The sequence below is a fragment of the Delphinapterus leucas genome, chromosome 1 (genome assembly GCF_059928025.1).
Source record: "Delphinapterus leucas isolate spDelLeu-1000000601 "Yukka" chromosome 1, BTC_Dleu_Yukka2, whole genome shotgun sequence".
Taxonomy (NCBI): domain Eukaryota; kingdom Metazoa; phylum Chordata; class Mammalia; order Artiodactyla; family Monodontidae; genus Delphinapterus; species Delphinapterus leucas.
In genome coordinates, this window is record NC_143129.1 from 59,377,966 (window position 1) to 59,403,536 (window position 25,571).

Genomic DNA, 25,571 nt, shown 5'->3' on the forward strand with positions numbered 1-25,571 from the left:
TAGGCAAGCTAAGAATCAGCCCTTGTCTAGTGCTGGAAGAAGAGAATCTGATACTTTAAAAAATGACATAACAGAAAAAGGAACTCTGAGCTTAAAATTAACCAGGGCCATCTTCTTGACCAACTTCAGAAATAGTACAAAGAGCCACTTTGAAACAGAAACCTCTTTCTCCATCACCTTTGGACTCTCCTTCAGAGTAAATCCCTACGAATATGGGAAAGAAGCAATATAACCAAGTTCTAGAGGTGAAAGGGCTCTCAAGAGAGCTTTTGGCTTTTTCCCTCTTTTTAACTGAGATAGAAATACGCTTATCTTTTAATTTTTAGTGGAGGAGAATCTAGTCAATGAGACCCCTTAATATTTCAATATTTCTTTAAGTTCTTCAAAGACATGAAAAAAAAAAAAAAAGAATATGCCATGACAAATACACTTCAACTCTCTGGCATGAATGACTGCTTGATAATCCTCTCTAATTCCCATGCCTCCACCCTCCCGGCCCCAAAAGGCTCCCATGTAATCTTAATAAAAACAAAGACATCAGGACTGTTGTGATACCTGTATAACTCATGTAGTTGCTGAATGGAGCCCCTGGGAAGTGGGTGAAGCCACAGGTGTCATTGATAGGCTCTGGGTCCTGGCACAGCTTACTCTTGGGAGTGGGGGCAGTGTCGGCACAGAGGTCTCCTGTATCCATGGACGGCACCGTCTCCCTGCAGGGGTCGTCACAGGATTCTCTTTCACTGACCCCTTTGAAGACATGGTAGAGTCCCAGGACATGCCCCACCTCATGGATCATGATGTTGGTGTGGCCAGGCATGCCATAATAGGCTGGGTTGAGGACAACACCACCTGTAATGGAAGGTTTGCAAAACATCTCTAAGCATGTAGTGAAGAGCCACCCTCTGTCTGCTGATAAACATTGAATGTTCAATTCCAGCCTCTAAGGGGATGCTTTGTAACTTCTAGTGGCATTCAGTCCCTGGTCTTCCCTCTGGCCACAAATACCTTCTGAACCAATCAGCAAACATGTCTTTAACCTCTGTCTTGGGTGAGTGCTGTATTAAATGCCAGGGATAACAATACAGACAAGGTGACATTATAGAGGGCCAGGATTCTCAGCCCTGGCTGTGCATTAAAATCACTTGTTGAAAAATACAGACGTCCAAATGCCAGCCCCAGTGAAATGAATCCAAATAGTTGAGGATGGGGTACATGCCTCAGTATTTTTTAAAACTTCCCAGGTTGAGAGCCATTGGTCTAAGTGAAAGCACATGCGATTCTCTGAGGACTTGAACAGCTATCTGACCTTCTAGAAGCTCAGTTTTGTTGTCGGTAAAGTGGAGATGAGAGCGCTCCTTTTTTTTAAAGCATTTGGCACATTGAAGCAGTTTAGTAAATGACAGCTGTACATGCTGCTTCTGATTTTATGACCCCTAATCTCAAGGAGCTAACAACCATTGCGACAAAAGACAAGTCCAACTGAACTACCATGAAATTCTGAATGTCATGGGCACTACAGGAATTTGCTCCACTCTCATTCCTCCCAAATCTCCCTGAGAACACCAAGGGAGGTGCTTCAGAGAAGAGTTCCATCCATTGCATCCAATCTGGGCTTAGATGAAAGACCTAGTGGTATCACTGTATATTACAAAAGAAAAGGCTAAGGATCTCTGAGTGTCCCAACTCCTATCTGTCTAGTTCCCAATCCCTGCTTCTCTCCTCTCCCCATTGAAGACTCTCCTTCTCCACCCCTAAACATTGTCAGGATCAGACCCATCTTCACCTCCAGTACCTGGAACAGGGAATGTCAACAGCTCTGGACCAACCCTCTGGTGTCCAGAGTCATCCTAGCTATATTTCCAGGCTGATCCTGCCCTTGTGTCCCAGATCCAATCCCAGTTCCCCAGACTTGCTTCATTCCTCCTACCTAAGTCCTCCCTGTATCAGTAGTCTGCTGAGTATAGCGGGCCCCCCAGAAGAATAGCCCTGCCTTTCTTTTGCCAGATCACATTCAATATGTCCCATTCCTGAACCCTATACAATACCCTATAGACAACTACGTACATGGTTTTATGGGCAGGATACAGTCACCAGGGTATCTGGTGCCACACCCATTGGTTTCTGTAATGGGCAGCTCAATCTGCCTTATTAGGGACTACCTTATTGCAAAGGGCAGTTTCTGAATCCAAGTTCTAGTTTATTCTAGTCTGCCCAGACATGCTGACATTAACCAAGCCATGCTTAGACTTGTCCTGAGATATATTGTCTACTTTCATATCTAAAACAAAGCTAGACCTCATCTTCCTTGTTTATCATTTCTATTACTTCCAGTAAACATTCAACATTATTTTTTCCATTTATAAAAATATATTCTGTATAATTTTATACATTTGTGCATCATTATTATATCAACCTATTAGGTAAAAATTAGTTTGAAAACAGATCTATTTCAAAAACATCCAGGGTGTCCAGTATTTGAATAAACCTGGTAAAACGAAATATTTCCATCTTTCAAGATGCCTTCCACTTCATGGTGACATATCCAGTTTCAGTAATAATTATCATCAAAGTTATACACCATTATGCTCTCAGTTCTCCAACAGCAGTATCGACCTTCACATCAATGAGGATTCTAACAGAACACGTTTTTGTTCTCTCCAAATTGCTTATACCAATTTGCCAGAATCAAACTTTGAAAGGCTACAACTTGCCTATAAGTTCTGAGTATCTACGCTGAGTAGTTTTTCCCAAATTGTGTTCATAAACTCTGGTCCTGGGTGATACTTTGCAAAAAAAAGTAGTATCAGTGGTTAAATATGCTTGAAGAAAGAAAGGTAGCATGCCATACGTTCTCTGGAAGATTCACATTGTACCTGAGAACTGTTTTGTTAAAGGTTCTGAAAAGTCCTGCAGCAATTTTGTTTAATCCTTTGTGCCCCAAATTTATTTGAACACAGAACCTGTTTGGGGTACAATACTTTTTGACATCTGGAATACTGAATTACTCGGAGCGCAATGCATGAAATACTACCAAAGACCAAAAAGCCTCCCAATCAATAGTTATTTTCTATCCATATTCTTGCCCCCGAGCAAATGTCAAATACCTACTCATCCTATGGTAAGTCCAAGACAAGTTTTCTTGGGATCTCCTCCAGCAGCAGAGAAAGGAACTAGAGCTGAACAGAAATAAGGTTCCAGAAGAAGGGCTAGCAAAAGTAGCATGTGTCAAAGACATAGGCTGGGAGTGTGGCCTTAGGGCACTCAAAGTGGATATGAGCGTGGTCATGGTAATAGTAGGCTTCTTATCAACCTCTAGAAGTCTCTGCCTCAAGTCCAAATGAGATTTTTCCAAATCTAAAAATATTCACAGTCTCCTTTCAATAAACCTGGTTGTTTATAAGAGGAGGAAAAAGCATAAACATGCAAATCCTCAGCCCTGCCAGCAAATCTCCTCCATACCAAGGACAATTGGCCAGAGTTCTCGACCACAGCACCCTTAACACACATCCCCAAAGCAGGAGAATATAGATTTAACAACATGGCACTTAAATTTTAACGAAAGGCATAAGCCTTTGAACATATTTACTGACAGTTATACTTTTGATTCCAGGGAGATGATACTTCCAGCCCCAAATCATCTGTATGGATCACCTAGTAATGAGCTTAGTTACCATATAATTAGAATAGTGCATACTCTCATTCAGGAGTAAGTGCTGCGTACGCCAACCTATGTTAAGGAAAAAGGCCAAGACCCTGGACCTCTTACAGTAATTCTGTCCAGTACACCCCAAGGTTATAGACTAGAACTTAAGGACTTTGAAATGTGGTCCTGGCCCTGACTAGCTGTGTGACACTGGCCCTGCTCTTTAACCTTTCCCAGGGTCTCTTCTGTAAAGTGAGGGGGCTACACAGGCTTATGGCTAAGAGTCCTTCCTATTCTCTTCCTGTGCCTCTGAGAGCTAGCATGCAGGACTGAGTGAGACAATCATAAAAACCACGTGGAGAAATTTGTGTTATGGACCGTCACCACCTCGGCTTAGTGAGTTGTGTTCCCAGACTCCCATCTCTCAGTAGCCTGAGAAGGGGAAAGGCTGGGAATGAGCAGCCGCAGGCATCTACTCTCTATCTGTTACAGATGGTCAAGTGATCCACTTACTGCCTGTTCATCCTCACACCCTTCCCGCAAGTGTGTACTCTCCTTCCTCTCTCCTGAGCATGGGCGTCCCACACTGTTCTCAATCCCTCTTTATTGCAGCTAAAACAAACTGGTTAAGTTATTAGGGGAGTGGGCTTTAATCACTCAGAGACACACACACTGATACGCCCATACGGGGAAGAAAGACATTAACTTGTTTCATGGTTTACTTTATAAAAGTTCTTTCACATTTTGATGAAAATAACACACACACACACACACACCCCCCACACGCTCATGCCAAAGTCTGAGTGAGGCATAAGACTCAAAATCTAAAGAGGAATGTTGGTCAAAATTTAAAAAGAGGAAGGTGAAAACTTTTCATTAAGAAGGAAAAAGAAGAAGGTGTGGAGAAAAGGGAAGCATCCTACACTGTTGGTGGAAATGTAAATTGGTACAGCCACTATGGAGAACAGCATGGAGGTTCCTTAAAAAGCTAAAAATAGAGCTACCATATGATCCTGCAATCTCTCTCCTGGGCATGTATCCAGAAAAAGATAAAAACTCTAATTCGAAAAGATATATGCACTCCAATGTTCATAGCAGCACTCTTTACAATAGCCAAAACATGGAAGCACCCTAAATGTCCACCGACAGATGAATGGATAAAGAAGATGTGGTACATATGCACAATGGAATATTGCTCAGCCATAAAAAAGAATGACATAATACCGTCTACAGCAACATGGATGAACCTAGAGATTATCATACTAAGTGAAGTAAGTCAGACAGAGAAAGACAAGTATCATATGATATCACTTACATGTGGAATCTAAGAAAATTATACAAATGAACTTATTTACAAAACAGAAATAGACTCACAGATATAGAAAACAAACTTATGGTTACCAAAGGGTAAAGGTGGGGGAGGGATAAATTAGGAGTATGGGCTTAATGTATACGCACTACTATGTATAAAATAGGTAAACAATAGGGACCTACTGTATAGCACAGGGGACTATATTCAGTATCTTGTAATAACCTATAATGCAAAAGAATCTGAAAAAGTATATACATATATATATATATATATATCACTTTGCTGTACACCTGAAATTAACACAACATTGTAAATCATATTTCAATTTTAAAAAAAGAAGGAAGAAGACATGATATATAATAAGTAAAAACCAAGTCCCAAGAGTGGCAACTCCTTCCTGTCCTCTCTGTCCCTTGGGTTCAACCTACCCTCACAGGGGAATGAGCAATTCTTTTCCAGGAGGAACTTAATAGAAATCAGGAAAAGGTAGTACAAAATCCTACCTTCCAGGACTATTTTTAATATTCAAGCAAACCAGCATCATCTTCTGAAGTGGGTACTTATGCCCCACACTTTCCTCCATTTTCGTTACCGACAACATGGGTCACACTCCGAGAGGTTACAAGCGGGTCCTTACACCATTGCACAGAAGCCTCTCTCACACTAAGTGGCCTTTGGAGTGACCAGGGCTCCTTCTTTGGCTGTGGACTCTCACTGGAAATGTATTGATATTTATTTAGGGGGACATTCTTTAAAAGTGCTAAGGCTATTTCCCGATCTGTTCAATGGAAATAACAAGAGTTCCTACCTCAAAGGGTTGTTATAAAAATTGAAGTATTGACAGTGATGCAGATAAATAAGCATTTAGCTTATTTTTCAGAACAATGTAATTCAAAATGTGTATTAGACTATTTGTCAATATTATTATAATTACCTAATGCAGCCTGGTCACACACACTCATTTGCTCCCACCCCTCACTGGCTCCCACCTCACCATCTTCATTCACCAAGAAAATGAAAGCTAGGGTCTGACCACAAACTGGGCAGACCTCACAGAGTGATACCAGACATCATCAGGCAAGGTAGACAAATACCCTCACATAAGGAGCTCTGATTTGCCTCTAAGCTGCTCACACTTTATTTCCATGTTATTCTGATCTTAAGAGCCAGGGACACCCAGAAGACAGAAATGAATTGGATAGAGTTGCAGATAGACAAGTGCCCATTCTCTTCATAGACAGCATACTGGCATTCAAAAATTATTTGCAGTAGCCTGAAATTAGTGACTGTGAGAGGAAAGGAAATCTTAAGGGATTGGGACAGTAGGCTTAATTCTTCATAGACCTTGCTGGTAGGTTCAAGGACCCCTTTTTAAGTAGTGTCAATGACCTTTTCCTTCCTACTTCTCTAGTTTTAGAGACTATAATTATCATTTCCTACACTCAAAACCACTGTTCAGGGCTTCCCTGGTGGCGCAGCGGTTGAGAGTCTGCCTGCCGATGCAGGGGGACACAGGTTCGTGCCCCGGTCCGGGAAGATCCCACATGCTGCGGAGCGGCTGCGCCCGTGAGCCATGGTCGCTGAGCCTGCGCGTCCGGAGCCTGTGCTCCGCAACGGGAGAGGCCACAGCAGTGAGAGGCCCGCGTACCGCAAAAAACAAAACAAAACAAAAAACACTGTTCATTTTTGTCTTTTCTCATCTGGAAGGATAAAATTAAAACATAATTGAGGGATAAATGTGGTGATAGGATGGGAGGGATGGGATTCCCTTTCCTACAGTAGAATTCCTTCCTTCGTGTTCTCTGCTCTCACCTGCCATTTTGAAACAGGAAGTAGAAAGACATGTCGATATATGTTTCAACCATACCTTGGCCCTTCAGTCTTCACTACTCTCTCTACTCTCATTCACCTCCCCAACGCCTGTCCTACAAGGCTTCCTAGGGACTGACCACCAGACCAAGAGCACCAATCAGGAGAAATTTTGAAGTAATAGTGTGAATTGAGGGGCAACATTTTGGAAATACTAACATTTCACCCAAGTGGTTCCTTGCCTCCCTCCCCCTTACCCTACTGCCAGACTCTCTTGCATATGTTCATTACCTGCATTCATTCATTACCTTACATTACAGAGTGAAAAGCAAGGAAAGAAGTCCTTTTCTGGATGTGAGATTTCCAAAACCTATACCATTCCCTGAGAGGACTCCATGGTTTAGCCAGCATGATGGATAAAATGGAGGAAAGTAATCCTTGCCTGACATTACCAACACTACCACCACATTTTAGCCTAGAAAAGATTCTCCTAAGCTGGAGGAAAAGAGATAAAAAGGAAATAATGGGAATGTATAGATGGTGGTTGGTCCAGATAAAATGGATTGTAATCCATCTTTTTAGATCCCAGTAAAGGGATAAAGATTCAAAATAGGTGCATGTGATCTGACAACAGGGGTTTTTTCCTCATTCCAGTGATGGATTCCTGAGTAAGGAGCCTAGTTCTAAAGAATAATGCTGACCAGTGAGGCTAAGAGGGCAGGGTGATAGAGAGCCTTCCAGAGAATTCCTGAAGGTGAAGGACCCTGTGATAGGAACAAGGGTCATCTTAGGTTACCAGCATCACCTAATGACTAAGGACAAAATGGATCCTTCCATCTATGGCCTTGGCATTTATAAGTCAGCTCTGCAGTTAGATACAGACCCAGGCAAAAGAAACTCAATTGACTAAGAATAAATCTCTACTACCCAGCAACAGCGGGGCTCAAAACAAGTATAAAGTTCATTATAGAAGAATAAATAAAAGTTACATTTCTTGCATACCTGAATGTTGTACTGGAACGTGAACTCACTACATGCCAGTACCACTTACTTGTACATAGAACATAATATGAATGGGGCTTTCTGGATTTAGCAACTGGTGGCCATGTGTGGTGCAGCTGTTGCTTAATGGACTGGCGGGGAGCACAAATACCTTCTTAGGAGAACTTTCAGCCTTGATTATGAGAGACGAACTAAAACACTAAGACAGGGTTGTTGTGTGGTCCAGAGGATGGTGCAGGGGAAGAAAAGAGAGAAGTTGCTGATTAAAAGATTAAATCTCAGTAGCAGACAGCCAAGCTCCCAAAGTGATGCTGTATCCAAGTTCCAACTGGCTTTTCCCAGCTTAAGCACAAGACCGCCAGAGTAGCACGTGGCAAAGAGAATGAATCCCAAAGTCACTTCTATTAAAAACAAAACAAAACAAAAAGGAAACTCAGGCAGCTTGAGGAAAGGACATGAGTTGAAATGACTTTAAAAGAGTTCTGTAAAACTTTTAGGGCTGAATGTTATACGCCCATAAAACAAGGAGGTTCAGAGCTGGTCTGCAGGTGCCTCCATAATTACTTCCAGTTACTGGCTGAGACACACTCCCCCAATCACACTCTGCAAGGAAGTGACAAAGCTATCAAAATGTGTGGGGGTCCAAGGAAGGAGCACTTTGGAGCAGGGCAAGGGAGGAAAGTGGCAGAGGTGGGCTGACAGACAAAGGGAAAGAAAGAAATGGAAAAGGTTAAAAAAAAATCACAAGTGCTTAGAAAATGAAGCAAACTTTTAACAGAACCAGCCCAGGAACCATTCATCTCCAAATCTTATATTGGCTTCTTAGTTTTACAGCCTGTGGTCTCATTAGAAAGAAGTCCTAGTTCTGGACAAGACTGAACAAAGAGAAGAATGTGTAGAGGGTAAAGGCTTTGCAAAGTCTGATGTCATTTTTTATCTCCTTTTAAACTCTTTCAGCCACTCCTACCCACAACTGGCAAGCACTCCAGTCTTGCTTTTTTTTTTTTTTAACATCTTTATCGGAGTATAATTGCTTTACATTGCTGTGCTAGTTTCTGCTGTATAACAAAGTGAACCAGCTATACGTATACATATATCCCCATATCTCCTCCCTCTTGTGTCTCCCTCCCACCCTCCCTATCTCACCCCTCTAGGTGGTCACAAGACACGGAGCTGATCTCCCTGTGCTATGCGGCTGCTTCCCACAAGCTATATATTTCACATTTGGTAGAGTATATATGTCCATGCCACTCTCTCACTTCATCCCAGCTTACACTTCCCCCTGCTCGTGTCCTCAAGTCCATTCTCTGCATCTGCATCTTTATTCCTGTCCTGCCCCTAGGTTCTTCAGAACCTTTTTCTTTTTTTTTTCTTAGATTCCATATATATGTGTTAGCATACGGTATTTGTTTTTCTCTTTCTGACTTACTTCACTCTGTATGACAGACTCAAGGTCCATCCACCTCACTACAAATAACTCAATTTCGTTTCTTTTTATGGCTGGGTAAAATTCCATTGTATATATGTACCACACCTTCTTTATCCATTCATCTGTCAGTGGACACTTAGGTTGCTTCCATGTTCTGGCTATTGTAAATAGAGCTGCAATGAACATTGTGGAACATGACTCTATTTGAATTATGGTTTTCTCTGGGTATATGCCCAGTAGTGGGATTGCTGGGTCATATGGTAGTTCTATATTTAGCTTTTTAAGGAACCTCCATACTGTTCTCCATAGTGGCTGTATCAATTTACATCCCCACCAACAGTGCAGGAGGGTTCCCTTTTCTCCACACCCTCTCCAGCATTTATAGTTTGTAGATCTTTTGATGATGGTCATTCTGACTGGTGTGAGGTGATACCTCTTGGTAGTTTTCATCTGCATTTCTCTAATGATTAGTAATGCTGAGCATCCTTTCATGTGTTTGTTGGCAATCTGTATATCTTCTTTGGAGAAATGTCTACTTAGGTCTTCTGCCCATTTTTGGGCAAATATTTTATCCCATTCTGAGGGATGTCTTTTCATCTTGTTTATGGTTTCCTTTGCTGTGCAAAAGCTTTTAAGTTTCATTAGGTCCCATTTGTTGATTTTTGTTTTTATTTCCATTTCTCTAGGAGGTGGGCCTAAAAGGATCTTGCTGTGATTTAAATCATAGAGTGTTCTGCATATATTTTCCTCTAAGAGTTTTATAGTCTCTGGCCTTACATTTAGGTCTTTAATCCAATTTGAGTTTATTTTTGTGTATGGTATTAGGGAGTGTTCTAATTTCATTCTTTTACATGTAGCTGTCCAGTTTTCCCAGCACCACTTATTGAAGAGGCTGTCTTTTCTCCATTGTATATTCTTGCCTCCTTTATCAAAGATAAGGTGAGCATATGTGCTTGGATTTATCTCTGGGCTTTCTGTCCTGTTCCATTGATCTGTATTTCTGTTTTTGTGCCAGTACCATACTGTCTTGATTAGTGTAGCTTTGTAGTATAGTCTGACGTCAGAGAGCCTGATTCCTCCAGCTGTGTTTTTCTTTCTCAAGATTGCTTTGGCTATTCGGGGTCTTATGTGTTTCCATACAAATTGTGAAATTTTTTGTTCTTGTTCTATGAAAAATGCCATTGGTAGATTGAAAGGGATTGAGCTGAATCTGTAGATTGCTTTGGGTATTATAGTCATTTTCACAATGTTGATTCTTCCAATCCCAGAACACGGTATATCTCTCCATCTGTTTGTATCATCTTTACTTTCTTGCATCAGTGTCTTATAGTTTTCTGCATACAGGTATTTTGTCTCCTTAGTTAGGTTTATTCCTAGGTATTTTATTCTTTTTGTTGCAATGGTAAATGGGAGTGTTTCCTTAATTTCTCTTTCAGATTTTTCATCATTAGTGTATATGAATGCAAGACATTTCTGTGCATTAATTTTGTATCCTGCAACTTTCCCCAATGCATTGATTAGCTCTAGTAGTTTTCTGGTAGCATCTTTAGGATTCTCTATGTATAGTATTGTGTCATCTGCAAACAGTGACAGTTGTATTTCTTCTTTTCCGATTTGGATTCATGTTATTTCTTTTTCTTCTCTGATTGCTGTGGCTAAAGCTTCCAAAACTGTGTTGAATAATAGTGGTGAGAGAGGGCCACCTTGCCTTGCTCCTGATCTTAGTGGAAATGGTTTCAGTTTTTCACCATTGAGAATGATGTTGGCTGTGGGATTGTCATAAATGGCCTTTATTATGTTGAGGTAAGTTCCCTCTATGCCTACTTTCTGGAGGCATTTTATCATAAATGGGTGTTGAATTTTGTCAAAAGCTTTTTCTGCATCTATTGAGGTGATCATATGGTTTTATCCTTCAATTTGTTAATATGGTTTATCACATTGATTGATTTGCGTATATTGAAGAGTCCTTGCATTCCTGGGATAAACTGCATTTGATCATGGTGTATGATCCTTTTAATGTGTTGTTGGATTCTGTTTGCTAGTATTTTGTTGAGGATTTTTGCATCTATGTTCATCAGTGATATTGGCCTGTAGTTTTATTTCTTTGTGACAGCTTTGTCTGGTTTTGGTATCAGGTTGATGGTGGCCTCATAGAATGAGTTTGCGAATGTTCCTCCCTCTGCTATAGTTTGGAACAGTGTGAGAAGGATAGGTGTTAGCTCTTCTCTAAATGTTTGATAGAATTCACCTGTCAATATATCTGGTCCTGGGCTTTTGTTTGTTGGAAGATTTTTAATCACTGTCTCAATTTAAGTGCTTGTGATTGGTCTGTTTATATTTTCTATTTCTTCCTGCTTCAGTCTCGGAAGGTTGTGCTTTTCTAAGAACTTGCCTATTTCTTCCAGGTTGTCCATTTTATTGGCATATAGTTGCCTGTAGTAATCCCTCATGATTCTTTGTATTTCTGCAGGGTCAGCTGTTACTTCTCCTTTATCTTTTCTAATTCTATTGATTTGAGTCTTCTCCCTTTTTTTTTCTTGATGGGTCTGGCTAATGGTTTATCAATTTGGTTTACCTTCTCAAAGAGCCAGCTTTTAGTTTTATTGATCTTTGCTATCGTTTCCTTCATTTCTTTTTCATTTATTTCTGATCTGATCTTTATGATTTCTTTTCTTCTGCAATATTTGTGGTTCTTTTTGTTCTTCTTTTTCTAATTGCTTTAGCTGTAAGGTTAGGTTGTTTATCTGAGATTTTTCTTGTTTCTTGAAGTAGGACTGTATTGCTCTAAACTCCCCTCTTAGAAATGCTTTTGCTGCATTGCATAGGTTTTGCGTTGTCGTTTTTTCATTGTCATTTGTTTCTAGGTATTTTTTGATTTCCTCTTTGATTTCTTCAGTGATCTCTTTGTTATTTAGTAGTGTGTTGCTTAGCCTCTATGTATTTGTATTTTTTACAGATTTTTTCTGTAATCGATATCTAGTCTCATAGTGTTGTGGTCGGAAAAGATACTTGATATGATTTCAATTTTCTTAAATTTACCAAGGCTTGATTTGTGACCCAAGATATGATCTATCCCGGAGAATGTTCCATAAGCACTTGAGAAGAAAGTGTATTCTGTTGTTTTTGGATGGAATGTCCTATAAATATCAATTAAGTCCATCTTGTTTAAGGTGTCATTTAAAGCTTGTGTTTCCTTGTTTATTTTCATTTTGGATGATCTGTCCATTGATGAAAGTGGAGTGTTAAAGTCCCCCACTATGATTGTTTTACTGTCGATCTCCCCTTTTATGGCTGTTAGCATTTGCCTTATGTATTGAGTGCTCCTATGTTGGGTGCATAAATATTTATAATCATTATATCTTCTTCTTGGATTGATCCCTTGATCAATCCAAGATTGATCATTATGTAGTGTCCTTCTTTCTCTCTTGGAATAGTCTTTATTTTAAAGTCTATTTTTTGATGTTAGAATTGGCACTCCATCTTTCTTTTGATTTCCATTTGCATGGAATATCTTTTTCCATCCCCTCACTTTCAGTCTGTATGTGTCCCTAGGTCTGAAGTGGGTCTCTTGTAGACAGCATATATACAGGTTGTGCTTTTGTATCCATTCAGCCAGTCTATGTCTCTTGGTTGGAGCATTTAATCCATTTACATTTAAGGTAGTTATCCTTTATGTATGTTCCTATTACCATTTTCTTAACTGTTTTGGGCTTGTTATTGTAGGTCTTTTCCTTCTCTTGTGTTTCCTGCATAGAGAAGTTCCTTTAGCATTTGTTGTAAAGCTGGTTTGGTGGTACTGAATTCTCTTAGCTTTTGCTTGTCTGTAAAGGTTTTAATTTCTCTGTCGAATCTGAATGAGTTCCTTGCTGAGTAGAGTAATCTTTGTTGTAGGTTTTCCCCTTTCATCACTTTAAATATGTCCTACCATTCCCGTCTGGCTTGCAGATTTTCTGCTGAAAGATCAGCTGTTAACCTTATGGGGATTCCCTTGTATGCTATTTGTTGCTTTCCCTTGCTGCTTTTAATATTTTTTCTTTGTATTTAATTTTTGATAGTTTGATTAATATGTGTCTTGGCGTGTTTCTCCTTGAATTAATCCTGTATGGGACTCTCTGTGCTTTCTGGACTTGATTGACTATTTCCTTTCCCAGATTAAGGAAGTTTTCAACTATAATCTCTTCAAATATTTTCTCAGTCCCTTTCTTTTTCTCTTATTCTGTGAGCCTTATAATTCGAATGTTGGTTCGTTTAATGTTGTCCCAGAAGTCTCTGAGACTGTCCTCAATTCTTTTCATTCTTTTTCTCTTTATTCTGCTCTGTGGTAGTTATTTCCACTATTTTATCTTTCAGGTCAATTATCCGTTCTTCTGCCTCAGTTATTATGCTATTGATTCCTTCTAGTGAACTTTTAATTTCATTTATTGTGTTGTTCATCATTGTTTGTTTGCTCTTTAGTTCTTCCAGGTCCTTCTTAAGTGTTTCTTTTATTTTCTCCATTCCATTTCCAAGATTTTGGATCATCTTTACTATCATTACTCTGAATTCTTTTTCAGGTAAACTGCCTATTTCCTGTTCATTTGTTTGGTCTGGTGGGTTTTTACTTTGATCCTTCATTTGCTGTGTATTTCTCTATTTTCTCATTTTGCTTAACTTACTGCCTTTGGGGTCTCCTTTTCTCAGGCTGCATGTTTGTAGTTCCCATTGTTTTTGGTGTCTGCCCGCAGTGGGTGAGGTTGGTTCAGTGGGTTGTGTAGGCTTCCTGGTGGAGAGGACTCGTACCTGTGTTCTGGTGGATGAGGCTGGATCTTGTCTTTCTGGTGCCGAACTACATCCAGTGGTGTGTTTTGGGGTGTCTGTGAACTTAATATGATTTTAGGCAGCCTCTCTGCTAATGGGTGGGGTTGTAGTCCTGTCTTGCTAGTTATTTGGCATGGAGTATCCAGCACTGGAGCTTGCTGGTCGTTGAGTGGAGCTGGGTTTTAGCCTTGAGATGGAGATCTCTGGGAGACATGGGGCTGGGAGGTCTCTGGTGGTTCAATGTCCTGAACTCAGCACTCCCACCTCAGAGGCTCAGGCCTGAAACCTGGCTGGAGCACCAAGACCCTGTCAGCCACAGCAACAAAGAATGGAGGAGTGTTTTTGTGTGGTCTGCTAGCCTTCTACTAGTCCCTGATTTTCCAATCCATTCAGGAAGCAGATTCCTGTTTTCATGTTGTATTGATTTTCTATTGCCATTGTTCTTTCAATATCTCCTCAGCTATCCAGGGCTCAGCCACCTCACTCTCCTCGGCTGTGGCCCCTGGGGACTCAGAACTGCAATGTGGCCCAGCCTCCCACAGGGTTGGGGGCGGGACGGGGGTGGAGCCTCGCCCTAGGCCTGGCATCGGGGACAGGTGAACACCACTAGCCCTGCTCAAGCTTACGGAAGAAGAACCTGTAATCTGGAGAAGAAAAACTGGCGTTCAGGCTGGACCACTCTGAAGCCAAGGCCACGTGGCGCTTCCTCCTCATTAGATACTCCCAGTATCACATGGATGCCTCCCTCACTCCGGGCTTTCTAACACCTCCCATACCATGGGAGAAAAGTCATTTGATTAACGAAAACTGAAGATGTTATCACTGAGGCCTTGGAGACTCATGATGTACTCCTTTCCTTGTTTCTGGATGACGGTGGTGCTTCAAACACCCACAACCTCATACTACAGAGTACAAATGGGAAAGATATTTTCTACAATTGATTTACCAATTCAGCATTTACTGAGCATCTATTCAGTGTCAGGTACTGTTCTGGGCACTAAAGATTCAATGATTACTAGGACATATTTTAAGAAAGGAGATCTTTCAAGGCATCACACACAAAGGTGATTATTTATTCCACCTACTTATAAACGTATAAACCTATCTTTGGGACACCCCAATTTCAGGGCATTTAGTTCATACCCTAGGATAATTTTTTCCAAAGTTTCAATATCCAAGAGTGTTCACTATGTTTGAAACCCCAAGGCACCTAAAATTACCCCATTTGCTGACAAATAATCTACAGTAGCAGCCAGTGAGTAATTCCAAGGAACAGTCCTCATCCTGTTCATGTCCTGTAGCCTGCCTCATTAATGATGCTCTAAGTCCTCATATGGACATGGTGTGCTCCAGTTTACATGTCCTGTTTATTCCTTGTCTTGGGGAAGAATCACTCCACTCTGGCATAGTGAAGAGGGGACAGAGTGGAGAGGAACAAAATTGCTTTGCTCTAGCCCAACCATTCAGTGATTTGTTGCACCAGAGTGTGCTTCCCTTTACCTCCTGTGGATTCTTCTACCTCTCCCACGCTGGCTCCTGCACCCATACTCCACAGAAACAATTAGGCTGAGATTAACAGAGACTTCCCACTTGCCAAATCAATGTCTATTTCTCACCCGCATTGTGCATAAATGTGTCACAATTGATGTAACACCCTAATCTCAATGTCAACTGTTTGGTTAGGAGGAAGTCAAGCTTTGTTTGGGTGAGGGGATCCCCTATAAAAGTTCTAGGTGAGGGAAGGATATCTCCCCTCAGAGCTCATGTCTGCTGCTTTTGTCTTCCCCTTACCCCCTCATGCAGCTATTGCTTTGCTTTCTGCCAGATGCCTGCCACATCTGCATCACCCCTGTGGTAGCTGTTCTCCAGTCCATCTGGCCCCATGACACCCACAGACCCTCATCAGGCACTACCTGTCTCCCCCAAACTGCCAACAATCACTTATTCTTTCCTTCTGTGACTTATAAGGAGCCTCCCTTTGTTTCTTATAAGCTGCTTTACCATTGCAGGCAATTGGACACCTAAAAACACTTTTTTTTTTTCTTCCCTAGAAAGCCAACATCTTCCTAGGGCACTGAAAATCTCTAGGATGGAGATGAAGTAGGCGGGAAGCTAAGGGCCCAACCAGCAACAGCAGCCATGGTATTTGGAACTTCTATTGCTGCTGCTGCTACTACTCCTAATGGAGCTAATATTTATTGAAGCCCTACTATGTGTCAGGTAGTCTTCCTCATGCTTGTTATTCCCATTTTATATATGAGGTGACTTGCTCAAGATACATTTCTTCCTATCTTTCGGAAGCCATAGCCCACTCTATCACTTGAAGACATTTTTTTTCCTCCGAGGGTCACATTATCTGGACTCCTTGGAAGATCCCATGTGTCTAAAGCCCCACTGTGAGCCAGGTTCAAGTTCCCTCCCACAAGGTTCTTGGGTCCCATGTATTGAGGCATGTTGCTTATGATCTGATCAGGATCTCTGAATGTTCCTTGGCAGTACAGACATTCCCTAGAACAATTAAGGAAGATGGTTGGCTCAGAACACTCTGAAGTGCCTAACTTCTGTGCCAGAGAGTGACCGACTGTCCTCTCTAACCTGGCCAAGAAGCTCTTGTACGTACTTCATCACTCTGAAGCAGTCATATTTGTGGGCCACAAGGGACTTTCTCAAACCCCTCTCTCCTTTGTTGTCTGGTACACGCCTGAATCCTGCTCCTCCTTCTGCTTTTGTGGAAGTGGTCAAATTTGTAGAGATCCCAAATTCAACACCTCCAAAGCCAAACTGCCTCCCCCTTTGCTCCTGCTTTTTCTATATTTTCTACCTCGGCATCATCATCCACTCAATCAAACAGAACTCTTTTTTCCCCATCTACTTATTTATGTGAACAAAGTTGCTCAGTACTTAGAGCTATAAAAGAAAAAAAAAGCAATATAAATGATGCGAAATCCTGTCTTATTATAACAATAATTACTCTTCATCCACTGACACAAGAACTAATCTGGGAGAGAAAAGCCACTCTTGGCTCATTAAATATGTATTTTCCACTTTGTTTACTAGTCATTAATCAACATTTAAAAATATTGTCTTGATCAATTTTGGACAAGGAATCATTTCAAAAGCTAACTCAATTGAGAACAAATTTTTAACATGTTATAACTTATGATCAATATCAATGTTAATATACTGCTTGTGATATTGTATTACAGATTTGCAAGGTACTACCACCAGAGGAAAATGGGTAAAGGATATGTGGAATCTCTTTGTACTATTTCTTACAACTATATGTGACTATTCAGTGATCTCAAAATAAAAACTTTAATTAAAAATATCACAAAATGTTTATGTTTTTATTCAAAATATGTTTTTAGCAGAGAAATAGGTGACTAACTAAAGACTTTGAAAAAAGTATATTTATATGTTACATTAGTATAAAGTTCTATAGGAGCAATGAAATGGAAACAAATTCAAAGAGAAAAAAGGAGCAATGAATAATTTCTCAACGTTAAAAAAGTGCATGGCCATGAGTTTTTCTAATGAATGATTATCAAATTATTATGTTACCAAAGATACATTTAGAAGAGTAGATTTAAAATGTATTTTTAAATGTCAATAATTTAAAATAATATGCCAGAAATTATATTCTTTGCTATAATTTAAACTTATGGTTAAATTTTTAGGTGCTACTTTTAAAATCGATGAAGTGGTACAGAGTTTTTCAAAAGTCTTTTAGGAGGTACAAGGGAGCAAGAATAAGTTTGAAGAGCTCTGCTCTAGCCATTCCAAGGACATTCCACTTCTAAGCAAGTCTAGGTTTTTAACAGTCTAAACCTTGGCATCTACCATTTCTTTCACTATGGAATGCCCTCTCATTGTCTGCCAAGCAAACTCCTGCTCATCTTTCAACTCTCCCCTCAAGCCTCAGCTCCTCTGGGAACTCTTCTCTTCTTCCCTGATGTTTTCAGCACAATCAGGCACTTTCTCATCATGTTCCTACTTGACCTCCTGTGTGGCAGCATCGTGTAGTATTATAAGTGTGTATTTGCATGTCTGTATCCCAGTTGTGCTGTGCAAACCTTTACGGTGGACTTCTTTTAATTATTCTATCTCTGATATCGCCATGAAATAGGTTCAACAGTTTTTCTTTGAATGAATAAATAAATAATTATGATATTAATGGTTTATAAAAGGTCTGGTTTACCACTAATTTAAGTCTTCTGCCTTTGAAGATATGTTTTCAGTTTAAGTGCTGTATACTAAGGTTAAAGATATTCAAACAACTGAGCTCAAGGGGATCTCATTTATCCATTTACTTTACTTACAAAAAATTCTGCCCTGCATTACCACAACATTAAAAGTACAAAATCATGCTGAAGGCCAGAAATGGTGTTGATGGACCACAGATTACCTTGGTCTTTCCTCATAGTGACTTAAGCCATTTGTAGTCAGAAACTGGATTCAGCCTTAAAAATAGCGTACTTATCTGCCAGGTCACTCAGCTGACCCTCAAAATACAGGGTCTTGAATGTTGACACAGATAATCTTATCTTGAGTCTTGAAAAGACTCTGTTTAGAAAATCCGAAATGTCTTCCTCTATCATGTTATGCCAGCTGTCTGTACTACTCTACACCCGATTTAGGTCAATATGATTCCTTTGTTCAATCACAGTTATGACTGAACAAGAAAAGATAAATAATAACATGAGAAGTTTCATATTGAGTCAGATTTTCAGCTAGTCTTCTACTTCTTAAATGCACATTAAGAAACATGATGTAGGGGAACTAGTTATTCCTAAAAGTTTTAAGAATAAAATATAAATATCCCTAGCTTCTTTTGCAATTCATTATGAGTCAGTGACTCATGAGATAATTTAAATATTTCTTGAAACTATTTAAATTTAATACCTTCACTCATTTATTCAGTCACCCCTTCAATCAGTGAGCATTCAAAGAGCACCTGCTATATGTGAAGTGTTCTGCTCAGGCAAAGAGGCCACAGACCTTATTTAGATTTCACCAGTTTTTGCGTGCAAGCTTGTGAATGTGTGTGTATGTGTGCACGTGCAAGTGTGTGTTTGTGTGTAGTTCTATGCAATTTTATCACATGTATGTATACCTTTGTGTAACTACCATTAAGATTTCTCCTCTATTATCCTTTAAGTCACTCCACACACATACCCCTCTCCCCACCACCCTTCACCCCATTCCTAACTCCTAGCAACGACTAATTTGTTCTCTATCTCTGTTGGGGTTTTTTTTTTTAATTTTGAGAATACCACATAAAATTTTGAGACTACTACACTAAATCATAAGCGTGCAACTTGTGAGACTTTTTTTTCACTCCGTATAATATCCTTGACATCCAACTAAGTTGTTCCATGTACTAATACTTTGTTTCTTTTTATTGCTGTGTGATATTCTATTGTGCAGATGTATCACAGTTTGCTTAAGCAGTTAGCACCGAAGAACACTTTATCATTTCCAGTTTGGAGCTGTTACAAATAAAGCTGGATTTCGAGTAGTCATGTTTTCATTTCTCTGGGATAAATGTCCAACAGTCCAACTGCTGGGTTATATGGTAAGTGTATGTTTAATTTTATAAGAAACTGCTAAAGTGTTCTCCAGAGTGGCTGTGCCATTTTACTTTCCCATCAGCAATATATGCAATATCCAGTTTCTCTGCATCCTCATCAGCATTTTGTATTGTTATTATTCTTTTTTAGCTCTACTAATAAGTATAGTGATACCTCATTGTGGTTTTAATTTGCTTTTCCCTAATGGTTAATGATACTGAATATCTTTTCATGTGCTTATTTTCCATCTGTATACTCTCTTTGGTAAAATGTCTGTGTTTTTGTCCGCTTTCTAACTGGAATATTTGTTTGTTTTACTATTGTTTTAAAAGTTCTTAATATATTCTAGATATAAATCCTTTGCGAGATGTGTGCTTTGCAAATAATTTCTCTAAGACTGCCATTTCCTTGTTCATCGTTTTTTTTTTTTTTTTTTGCGGTACGCGGGCCTCTCACTGCTGTGGCCTCTCCCGTTGCGGAGCACAGGCTCCGGACGTGCAGGCTCAGCGGCCATGGCTCACGGGCCCAGCCGCTCCGCGGCATGTGGGATCCTCCCAGACCGGGGCATGAACCCGTGTACCCGGCATCGGCAGGCAGACTCTCAACCACTGCACCACCAGGGAAGCCCTCCTTGTTCATCTTAACAGAGTGTTTCTCAGAGAAAAAGTTTTAATTTTGATTAAGTCCAATTTATCAGTTTTCATTTTTATGGACTATGCTTTGGGTGTCATATATAAGCACTCTTCGCCTAGTCTTGCCCTGAAGATTTTCTCTTATGTTTTCTTTTGAAAGTTATATAGTTTTACTGTTTATATTTAAGTCTATGATCTATTTTGAGTTAATTCTTGTATAATATAAGGTGTGTATAAGCTATCTAAAATTAATAAATCAGTATTTTTTCCAGATACTGGTGTAGAAGGGGCCTTAAATTATATAATTTTATTTACTTCTTGTCTTTCGTGCCATTGTCGTCATATTTTAACTCTACGTATATTTTAAGCCAAAAAGGCATTGTTACTACTTTTAATATTTTTATCCTTTCTAGTGTGATTCATTTCTTTTTGCATGCCTCTGTTTCCTTTTGGAGTCATTTTCTTTCTGTTTGGATAGCTTTCTTCTTCAGTATTTATTTTACTGCTGGTTTTAAATTATCTCAGTTTTTATCTGAAAATATGTTTAATTTTTCTTCATTTTAAAAGATTTTTGTTGAACATAGTATTATAAATTGGCAATAATTCTCTTTTAGCATTTTAAAAAATATATCCATCTATTGTCTTCTGACTTCCATAGTTTCTGTTGAAAGGTCAGCCTGTCAATCTTATTGTTGCTCCTTTGAAAGTAACGTAACTTTTTTCTCTGGCTACTTTTGAGGTTTTTCAGCACTTTTGTTATAATGAATCTAGTTGTGATTTTCTTTCTATTTATCCTTCTTGGGGTTTGTAAAACATTTTGAATCTGTGGTTTAATATTTTTTGTCACCCTGAAAAATTCTCAGCAGCTATCTCTGATATTATTTCTGCCCCAATATCCTTCTCCTCTTCTTCTAGAACTCCAATTTACGTTAGGAATTTTTCATCAGATCTCAAATGTCCCAAGTTGTTTTCTATATTTTTCCATCACTTTTTCTCTCTGAGCTTCAGTATGTATGTTTTCTACAGTTTTCTAGTTCATTAAACCTTTCTCCTGCTCATAAACCAATCTACTAATTTCTTAATTTCAGTTACTGTATTTTTGTCCTAAAATTTCCATTTGATTCATTAATATAGATTCTAGTTTTCTAAAGACACTCTTCACCTTTTTATCTATTTTTGAGCATATTAATCACAATTATCTTAAGCCAATATTCAGTAACTCCAATATATGGATAATCTGTGGGTCTGCATTTATTTAGTGATTCTTTGTTTCTTTGTTTAGTTTAGTTTACCATCATTTGGTCTTATCTCTGGCATAATTGCTAATTTTTTTTTTTTTTTTTTTTTTACTGATTTCTGGCTACTGTGCATGAAAACTTGTAGAGGCTTTTGATGATATTGTCTTCCTCCAGAGCATATTTAATTTTCTTTTGTTAAGCAGTTAAATATAGGCAGATGACCTTCCTCCAAACAGGGATTTAAGTGTGTTTCAGGCTGAATTTTAGGCTTTGTGTAAGCTAGGCTATTTATATTTTCCCTCACACATAGGGTATCTCAAAGCCCCTCCTTGATAGGACCTCAACTTCATTTTTTTGTCCCCTCCACTATGAGATTCCTGAAATCACTGTTCAGCTTTTTAATCTGTTAGCAGTTATTTTATACTTGTTTTATGGCCACTGGCCCTGAGCATGCATAGTTTAGTAATTAGAAAAATCTTCAAATAATGAGCAGACTATCAGGCTCATTTTTTTTCATGATTTCTATCTTTCTGGAAGCTTGGTCCCTCAAGTCTGGATGCCTTAGAAGGCCTGACCTTTAATTTTTGTCTCCTCAGTAGTGAGAAGCAAGCTTTAGGCTGCTTCTCTCCACTCTGCCTCTATTACTTTCACTGAGATTTTGGCAATTTCCCTAAAGGAGAAAAAATCTGAGTTATATGTAGAGCTCACTTCAATGCATTTTTCTCCTCACTGGGATTGGGTCCCTCAAATCCTCGTTGTCTTGGCTGATGTCTTCAAATAGTTAATTTTTGGAGGGGTGTTATTTTACCCACTTTTATAGTTAAATGAATCTTGTCAATGGCCTAGTGCCAACAAAGTTAGAAAAATATTCAGGGCTCTGCTGCCAGTCCAATAATTCTTATCAAGAGGCCAAGATTTGTCTCCATAATGGCCAGGAAGATCATTTTTTTAGGTTTTTTGAGCAAGTAGGTTCAGTACTCAATGACAGACCTGGGATTCATAGAAACAACTGCTGGGTAAACCTAGCTGTCATATATACCGAAAAGGTAACCTTTGGTGAATCAGGTATGAACCAATTTGGAGGTAATTTCTTACCGTGTTACATGCTCCTCTGCTAGTATTGTTTTTCATGAGGATAATTCAAGATACTCAAACTCACTGCTAAATGAATTATTGGAATATAACCTTCTAGCCCACTTGTTGCTACTTTGAAGACTAGAATGGCTCACATTAGCTTTCATCTGGAAAGCTCCACTCATCTCACAAATTTCTGACTTCTAATATACTGAGAACTGAAAATACAAAATTTAGTGATAAAAGGACTGCAGAGCCTTAAAACTGTATCAGATACTATAGAGCCAATGAAATCCAGCGTAATAACAAAGCATTCAGTTTGGATCACCACAGGTTTAACTTTTCATTGTCTCCTCCTTTGCTTGAGATATATAACCCTTCTGGATGTTGACCTGATTCACTACAAGGATTTTTATGTTCTGGTTTCCTCTTGAACAGCCACAACATTTTTTCACCTATTGCTAACCTACTGCGCATCATCTTCCTTCCCCAATTGTTTGGACACTTGTTCATATTTTATTTGATTATCATTTCAATACTCTGGACTCCACTTCACAATGACCCATCATACATGGGTTTGACATATACAGTATTATGTGATGTTTATTCAGTTTATTTCTCTCTGCTTTGTATTTGACTACCAAGAAGATTAATTTTGCATAATCTCTTTTAAATCACTCATAAAATGGTTTCTGGTCTCTTTCAAGCATTCTCTTTCCAACATGAAAAATTCCTCTCAATTATGGTAATTCAGTTTTAAAGTAAGTTTTGGTAGAATCCTATACAAGACTCTTTGAAAGTATATACAAATTATAATGAATAATTTTACTCTTCACCCACATAAACTGATTTAATGACTCTATTGATTGGTCAGTAATATTTCCTTTATAATAATGATAAGATATTGTAATAAAAGGAATTATCTTTCTTAAGCATGCAGTAGTTCCACTCAGTATTAAGGTGTCACCTTTTTCCTAGGTAAGCAGACAAGCTCCCCGCCTGTTTTAATTTCCCAGAATCTCCTCAGGATTCCAATCCATGCAAGAAGCCCAGCAATCTTCTGGCTCAGTGTTTACTGCAAACCAGGTTTCATAGTCTAGCCACCTTCTTGCTAGTTTCCCCCTTGAGGCTCTCCAAGACATAAAATGGATCTTATTCCATGTCAGCAATTTATTAACATCTAGATTATAGATTCGGTCTAGGACATTCTGAGTTTTTGCCACTGTTTGCTCTAATACATCTTACCTGTCTGCACTGAAACATTTTGAGAGATTCTCCCAAAAGCTATTCTCAGCCCAAAGCAGCTAATTCATTAAGTAAATTTATTTTTCTCTCTGTTTTTTCCCCAAATGCACTTTCATGGATTCCCTTCCAATCTCCTCATTTTTCCTACTATAGTTGGTCTTCACTTTACTTACCCAGGTGACTGATGGCTTCCTTGTCCCAAGGCCAGGTGGCAGCACCTGCAAGGTCTTCCCGCACTGAGCTGGCAAAGTAGACGTTGAGGAAGTGAGTGCTGTTGAGCTGCAGTGCCTCTTTCAGCTCCTTCACACTCATGTACGCCCTGGAGAGCATGTAAGAGGAGGAAATGTCACACCAAAGGGTCAGTCCATAGAGAACAGTAGAAGCAGACCTAATCAGACTCTGACTCTCCCAACCAGCATTGCTTTTTAGAGGAGAGGAGCAGAGAGGGCAAGACCAGGTATTACGAAGCTCTCAAAAATGCACTAATACACATTTAGGATATTTATTCCAAGATAAATAATATCCTACCTTTTTAGCACCACAATATTTATACGGATAGTCAGTATTTGACATCATACTCAATTCTGCACTCTACACCCAGATTATTTCTTCAAGATAAATCCAGTAATACCCTTAACTCTATGCCCTGAGAGTTATCCCCACCCCCACCCCAGCCCACGGTGAAGAAGGCCTTTCAACTCTCAGTCCCTGGTTCTTTCCATCACACTGCATGATCATTATTATGATAAGAAGACCGATTGAATCTCTATTTCAGTATATGCTTGCTTCAGGCATATTTTTAAAGGTAAATAGTGGCCAGAAAATATAAAGTAAAACAGGTAAAAAAGAGATGAGTTATAGGTAGGAGAGGATATCATAAGCTACTGCAAAGAATGTTAATTTTATATATATTTCTCTTTCTAGTACCTTAATCCATAGACTCTCTACCCCTACTCCGGCTACCTTGTGATACTCACCAAGTATCTCTATTGGTGGCCTTCAAAGCACTAGGTAATATTATGTTTGAACTTATTCACAGACTTAAAGGTCTATTAAAAACACATGCCCCACGGCCCATTAAAAAAGGGAAACAAGCATTTGATCTTTTTTTAAGCTCATATATAGTCAAAGACCTTCATCTTCCTGGCATCAGTGAATCTTAAAACTTTACTATGGGCAAACAGAGCCTCATCATACTCAATGAAGAGCTATTTTAAGAAAGAACAACTAAACCAGAACCCAGTGGCCCCTTGGATTCACTGGATGCTTCCTACAGTGGCCATGGGAATGCCACTCCAAAGATAGGAATGATCCTATCACAGCTTCAACTGTGCAGACAGCTCTCTCAACACAGTTGAAATTTCCTTTATAGATTCACGCTTTATTCTTGCTATTCTGGTAGACAAGCTGCAGACACTGAAATCTCTCAACCCAGAAGCTCAGGCTAGAAGAGCATGACCCTTCTTCTTCCGTTCACTCTGCCTCCCAACTACACTGTTGATGCCATCTATTTAATCCACATGTAGGATATACTGGCAAGGAGTACTCAAGAAATAGAGATCCCAAAGGAGACTGTGTTTATGTTCTTTGGCACAGAACCAAAAAGGGGAATAAAAGTAAAGAAACACAAAAAGATTTTGCTTTAGAACCAAATATGCTTGAGAGAATGGGGATTTTAAAATATTCTTTCTTATTGACTTATAATATCTTGGAAAAGTAATTCTCATCCCCAATAAATCATCCAGATTTCATGAAGTGGTGTCAGATGTGATCAGAGGGATATTCCTTCTGATACTTTCCTGGAGTGTTTTTTGAACTGT

The 25,571-nt window shown here is 39.3% G+C and overlaps 1 protein-coding gene across 1 annotated transcript in view; it reads right to left on the reverse strand.

Annotated features, from left to right (window-relative positions):
- PAPPA2 (pappalysin 2) overlaps positions 1-25,571 on the reverse strand; it is a 313,770-nt gene that overhangs the window by 165,364 nt on the left and 122,835 nt on the right. Inside the window, exons 4-5 of the mRNA XM_022556566.2 lie at positions 23,925-24,070; positions 556-849 (exon numbers count right to left, since the gene is read on the reverse strand). Coding sequence (XP_022412274.1) covers positions 556-849; positions 23,925-24,070 — 440 coding nt within the window. The remainder of the gene's footprint in view (positions 1-555; positions 850-23,924; positions 24,071-25,571) is intronic.